The sequence below is a fragment of the Gekko japonicus genome, unplaced genomic scaffold (genome assembly GCF_001447785.1).
Source record: "Gekko japonicus isolate JY-2015 unplaced genomic scaffold, Gekko_japonicus_V1.1 scaffold2609, whole genome shotgun sequence".
In the NCBI taxonomy this organism is placed as follows: domain Eukaryota; kingdom Metazoa; phylum Chordata; class Lepidosauria; order Squamata; family Gekkonidae; genus Gekko; species Gekko japonicus.
The window spans coordinates 109,856-116,036 of NW_015160300.1; the positions used below are offsets into that span (position 1 = coordinate 109,856).

Here is a 6,181-nt window from a genome sequence, read left to right on the forward strand (position 1 = left end):
TGTTCCCAGGCAGAGTTCTTCTTTTCCTAACAGAACAATACACTTTTCTTTCGGAAGCTATGAAGTTGCATGTTGTATCTATATAATTGATATGGTTACAGAGTGCTTACTGTTCTTCATTCTAGCTAGGTTAACTCACATTAGAAACATGCGCAGTTGTAGCTGGCCAGAACCAGCAAGGTCATGGGTAGCATAACTGGGTATCAGCATTTCAGCCTTCTTCCCAGCATGCAATCAAACAACAGTCACAAATGAACCAAAGTTAATACCTGAATACATTCATGATGTCAGAAACATATGCATTACAGAAGTGCTAAGCACACCTACCAAGTCAAAGCTGTTAGGCAGTGGCAGAGTACAAAGTGGTTCATAAAATGCGTACAACATCAGGAAAACAAGGGTTTTCGTATATCCACTTTTTATAATGGGACAAAGTCTCCTTTTGGAAGTCTAATATCTGTCATCCAAATAGAGCAGTCATCCAGCTGTCAAGGCCGGCAACAGCATTGTTGGTGGTGACCGAGGCCCAAGAGTCTCAGGAGAACCCACCAACAATCCCTGACCTCTGCAGCATAGTAGGAACAGTTGTTGTCATTTTTCCACATGCAGTGTTCCCTCTAAGCTGAGTTAGTGTGAGCTAGCTCACAGTTTTTTAGCCTCCAGCTCACAGATTTCTGTCTTAGCTCAGGAAGGAGGGCTCTAGAGCAAACTAATTTATGCAGTAGCCAAATCGCTCGCTCACAACCAGTTTGGTGTAGTGGTTACGTGCGCGGACTCTAATCTGGGAGAACCAGGTTTGATTCCCCACTCCTCCACTTGCACCTGGCTGGATGACCTTGGGCAAACCATAGTCCTGTCAGTAGTGGTCTTGAAAAAGAGGAGTTTCTGTCAGAGCTCTCTCAGCCCCACCTACCTCACAGGCAGTGTTCCCTCTAAGCTGAGTTAGTGTGAGCTAGCTCACAGTTTTTCAGCCTCTGGCTCACATATTTTTGTCTTAGCTCAGGGCTCCAGAGCGAACTAATTTATGCAGCAGCCAAATCTCCTGCTCCCAACTTTAATGCCAGCAGCTCACAAAGTAGAATTTTTGCTCACAGGACTCCACAGCTTAGAGGGAACATTGCTCACAGGGTGTCTGTTGTGGGGAGGAGAAGGGAGAGGAGTTTGTAAGCTGCTCTGAGACATCTTTGGGTAGTGAAGGGCAGGGTATAAAAACAATCTTTTCTTCTTCTCTTCATCACAGGGGATGAATGTAGCCAAGGATATCCGTGATCATGAGCGTGGAGGGCGAGCACAGATAGGTGTGGTGGATGGCGAGGCTGAAGCTGCTTCTCCTGGGCTGATGAAAGTCTTGACCTATGTGCTGGGGCCGAAGAAGGAAATCCAGCCAGCCATCTCAGATGCTGTGGTGGACCAGAAGCTGAAATCTTCTCTGAAGCTCTACCAGTGAGTGAATTTGGCTCTGTGGTGCTGGGGACTAAAGTAAAGCCGGGAGGTTGTTTGGAGAGCTGAGGGTACAGCTGTAAGGGAGAGGAGTAAATATCTCCATGAAAAGTAGGAATGGGAGAATGGTAGGTTGGAAAATCTGTAGACATCCAGGCAACTGTTAGGTGTACATGTTGGCTAAGAAAACAAAAGTTCTGTGTAAAGCAAACTCCATTTCTGTTGTCAGAATACATTGAGCAAATAAGAACATTTGTAGTGAGTTCCTTAATTGGTGCAATTTTCAATCAATCAATCAATCAATCAATCAATAAACCTTTAATGGCATATACAACCTTAAAAATTGGTGCAATTTTGATTGTGGTATTTCATAGGGTTGCCAGCTTCTGGCTTGGAAATTCCTGGCGATTTGGAAGTGGAGCCTGGGGAGGACAGGGTTTAGGGGGGGAGAGACCATAATGCCATAGAGTCCACTCTCCAAACCAGCCGTTTTCTCCAGGGGAGCTAACCATTATCTAGAGATCAACTGTAATTCCAGGAGATCTCCAGGACCCACCAGCAGGTTTGGATGTGGGTTGGTTGTTATTTGTGTGTGTATGAATTTGGAATAATTTGACAAGGACTCTGATGTCAGACTGCAAAACAGAATGGAGTGGAGACCAATGAGAAAGGAGACTGTGGATGCAAACAAACAAACTAACTAAAACACCAAAAATCTCAAAGGGAAGGAAACCCTAATGACGGACTCCTTGGTTTTCTCCTATAAATATTTCTCTGCAAGCACAAATTCAATCAATCAATTCATCAAAGCATATATACCCATCGAAAATCCTATAGGGCAGTATGATTTTATAGTTATTCAGGATTTTATAGTTTTTCTATTATGCTATTTTATCTTTTTATCACTTAAAAATTTTTTTAATCAAACTGCACTTCTGGTCATTGACTGTTGCAATAAATTGATTGATTGATATATACCCAGTAGTCCAGGCAGATTCCAATCATCCAAGTAAAAATAAATAGAATAGATTAGAAAAGGAAAAATAAAATCAAACAGCAGCATAAACACTGCATAAATTTGCAGCTCATTAAAAGCAACATAAGATCAAGTTATTCATAAATCCAATTAAATAATGCAGCCCAAACTATCGGACAGTTTCCCTAACTCCTGGAAACCTTCGCTGAATCACAAATTTGGGGTGCTGAGAGGTATTGCAATAGGTAAAAGTCATAGGAACATAAGAGAAGCCAATGTTGGATAAGGCCAATGGCCAATCCAGTCGAACACTCTGTCACACAGTGGCCAAAAATACCAGGGGCCATCAGGAGGTCCACCAGTGAGGCCAGGATGCTAGAAGCCCTCCCACTGTTGCCCTCCCCCCAGCACCAAGAATACAGAGCATCAGTTGCCACAGACAAAGAGTTCCTATCTATACCTTGTGGCTAATAGTCACTGATGGACCTCTGCTCCATGTTTATTCAATTCCCTCTTGAAGCCATCCATGCTTGTAGCCGCCATGTTGTTAATCATTCTTTGTGTTAATTCCATGTGTTAATCATTTTTTGGGTGAAGAAGTACTTCCTTTTATCACCCCGAATTGCCACGCTCACCCCAAATTGCAGTCGCTTGACCCGGAATGCCCCCCAGTGGGTCACAATGGTTTGCGCCTCAGCAGTCGCCTCGTCTACCAGCAACTGTTGGTAAGCTTGGGCGAGATCCAATTTACCAAAGATCTTTGCCCCTCCCAAAGTAGCTAGTACGTGGCTGACCACAGGTACTGGATATGCATGGTCCTGTAGCGCCTTGTTCAGCGTACATTTATAGTCCGCACAGATGCGGACTGCCCCATTCGGCTTTTCTACTATGACTATTGGGGTCTCCAACGCCTCGTGGGAGACCGGTTCCAGGACGCCTTGAGCTACAAGGCGATCTAGTTCCGCGTCGATTTTAGGCTTGACCGACAACGGAACCGTCCTGGCGTGCATTCGGATGGGGGCCACCTTTGGGTCTAGGCGCAGGGACACCGGGGGGCCTGTATAGCCGCCCAGAGAGTCATCGAAAACGGTGGGAAACTCCTGGCATATCCCTTGGAAATCCTGGTTTGTACACAGCTGGAATCACCAGGGGCTCAAACCAGGCACGACCCAGCAAGCTGACCAGGTCGCCCTCTACCACTATCAAGTCCAGACGTCCCTTGAATTGCCCGTACTGCACTCGGAAAGACCCAACCCCCTTAATCAGCACCCGGTTCCGCTGAAAGTCCATGAGCATCACCTGAGCTGGGCGCAAGCAGGGTCCCCCCTTTGGGCACAAGCATTTAAGCATGGCCTCAGAAATTATTGAGGCCGCGGAGCCAGAGTCTATCTCCATATGGCATGGGGACCCCTCTATTGTTACCGTGGCTAAAACTTTAGGGGTAGGCGATTTGCCGGGGAGTTGCAGTACCTTTGCAGCTGTATGTGTGAGGTGGTAGAGGTCCCCAGCCTCTGCGTCGTCCTTGCAGTGTGCTTCCGCTCTGTGACGCGGTGGTGGTGCCTTCTTTGTCTTAAAGTGGCACACGCAAGCGATGTGGCCTGTCCACTCGCAGTTTCGGCAGATCGCATTGCGGAATTGGCATGACTTCCTCTCGTGCTTCTCTCCATGGAGTAAATATCTCCATGAAAAGTAGGAAGGACCCACTTGAGAGCGACACTTGGGGCTTGTGTATGTCCGGTGGACCTCTTGCTCCTCAGGGTCGTCCGGCTCAACCTGCATGGCCGTGGCGGGGTGCAACCGCTCCCAGGCGATGGCGGTGGATAGGGCAGAGGCGAGGGTGACGGTCTCTGCTTCCGTAATCCGTCACTTGAGCTTCTCCTCCCTTTGTCCCACGACAAAGCGGTCTCGGAGGGCCTCGTCTAAGTTTGCCCCGAACTTACAGTCTGCGGCCAGGTGGCGGAGCTCTGCGAGGAAATCCGCTACTGTCTGCCGGGTGAGCTGGCTCTGGTTGTAGAACGCCAGCCGGCAGGCCATCTCCGATGGCTTCGGAGCATAGTGGTCTTGCACCGCCTTGACGATCTGGTCAAAGGAGCAGGCATCGAGGTCCATCGGGGACAGCAAGCGTTCTGCTAGGGACACGACAGCGGTTCCGCAGGAGGCAAGGAGGAAACCTCTTTTTTGTGTGTCGTCCGTCACCTTGTAGAAGGCGAGCGCGGACTTTACGCCTCGTACCCATGCGCTCCAATCTTGCGGGCGAGCTGTGTCGAAGGGTGGCAGCAGGCCTGGTCCGGACACAGTTGCCATTGTGCATGTCGGGGCTGGCAGTGTGCAGTCGGCTTCTCCTGCGGTCTCGCTCATCGGACAGCTGTGGAGCTGCATGGTGTCGGTCGCTGCTCAGCGGCCTAGCGGCATATCCCACCTTCGTCGCCACTATTGTGTAGTGAGTTAGCTGCATGGAAGACCCGCTGAGGCACGCATGATACCCTGCACGCTTTACTGGTACACAACAAAGACAAACGGCCGGCTGGCCAACTATATACACACCTGGGGACACACCCCTAGGTTCCGTTGGTGGGTTTAAATCTCCCGCCACGGTCCCATTGGTCCCCCAGTGGAGAGACCAGGAGCCTAGTCCCCATTGTTCTTCCAGAGTCAAGCTCTGGGGTATTCGCTGGCCCCTGGTGGCGGTCAGCGGACACAACAAGTGGCAAGGACTGTGAACTTTTCTGAGGGCGGGAAGAGACAGAGGACGTCCCACTTGGAATAACTGTAGATGCAGATGAAGTTCACTTTGTGTTAGCAATAGTGGTGTGAGTGCTGGAGAAATTGGGGGTGAGTGCATGGAGTTTTGTCTGCTAAGAGGAGGAATATGTGCTGCAATGTTGTGTGAGTGTGGCTGTGTGGTGAATTGCTCAGGGAATTTTAGGTGTATGGGAAATTAGGTTCTCTGTTTGACCTTTTGGTTAGGAAATTGTATTTTGTGTAGCACTGACTGTATTTGATAGCAGAGGAGTGCATAGTGGTTAGCCTATTGCTTGGAAGTGAATTTGTGATCTTACTATTGTTCATCCAACTGACGATCTGAAGCTCAGCGGAGATCAGTCAGTGCAGGAAATGCCTGGTCAGCAGATTCCGATGCTCTTGGGGAGGGGGAAGTATGGCAGTGGGCCTAGGCGAGGTTTTAAGGGAAGGATGCAGAGAAATGGAATGGCTCGGCACCCTTCCAGCCTAAGGCCCATCCCAAGGGTGGCTGGCAGTGGGGCTAGGATGGAGAACTCCCCTCCGTCATTGGTGTTGTGCAATGCCAGGTCAATTAACAACAAAGCTACAGTCCTTCAGGATTTTGTAATGGAACAACGGGCTGACCTGGCATGCATGACCGAGACCTGGGTGAGGGAGGGGGAAATAGTAGTTCTTGCCCAGCTTGCCCCTCCTGGTTTCTCGGTCCTCCACCAATCGTGGACTAGGGGGCGGGGGGAGGAGTGGCTATATTCATTACTGACCTGGCATGCATGACCGAGACCTGGGTGAGGGAGGGGGAAATAGTAGTTCTTGCCCAGCTTGCCCCTCCTGGTTTCTCGGTCCTCCACCAATCGTGGACTAGGGGGCGGGGGGAGGAGTGGCTATATTCATTTGGGAGGCTTACTCCTTCAGGGCACTCCCGGCAGTGGAGATCGCGGGCGTAGAGTGTGTCAGTGTGATGCTGGAGGCTGAGGAGAGTTTGGCGATTTGGGTGGTGTACCGACCGCCTATAGCCTGCCGTCC

At 49.6% G+C, this 6,181-nt stretch overlaps 1 protein-coding gene across 1 annotated transcript in view; it reads left to right on the forward strand.

Moving 5' to 3' along the window:
- VIL1 (villin 1) overlaps positions 1–6,181 on the forward strand; it is a 57,246-nt gene that overhangs the window by 26,722 nt on the left and 24,343 nt on the right. The window contains exons 7-10 of the mRNA XM_015416172.1: positions 1,241–1,443; positions 3,553–3,646; positions 3,993–4,086; positions 4,174–4,409. Coding sequence (XP_015271658.1) covers positions 1,241–1,443; positions 3,553–3,646; positions 3,993–4,086; positions 4,174–4,409 — 627 coding nt within the window. The remainder of the gene's footprint in view (positions 1–1,240; positions 1,444–3,552; positions 3,647–3,992; positions 4,087–4,173; positions 4,410–6,181) is intronic.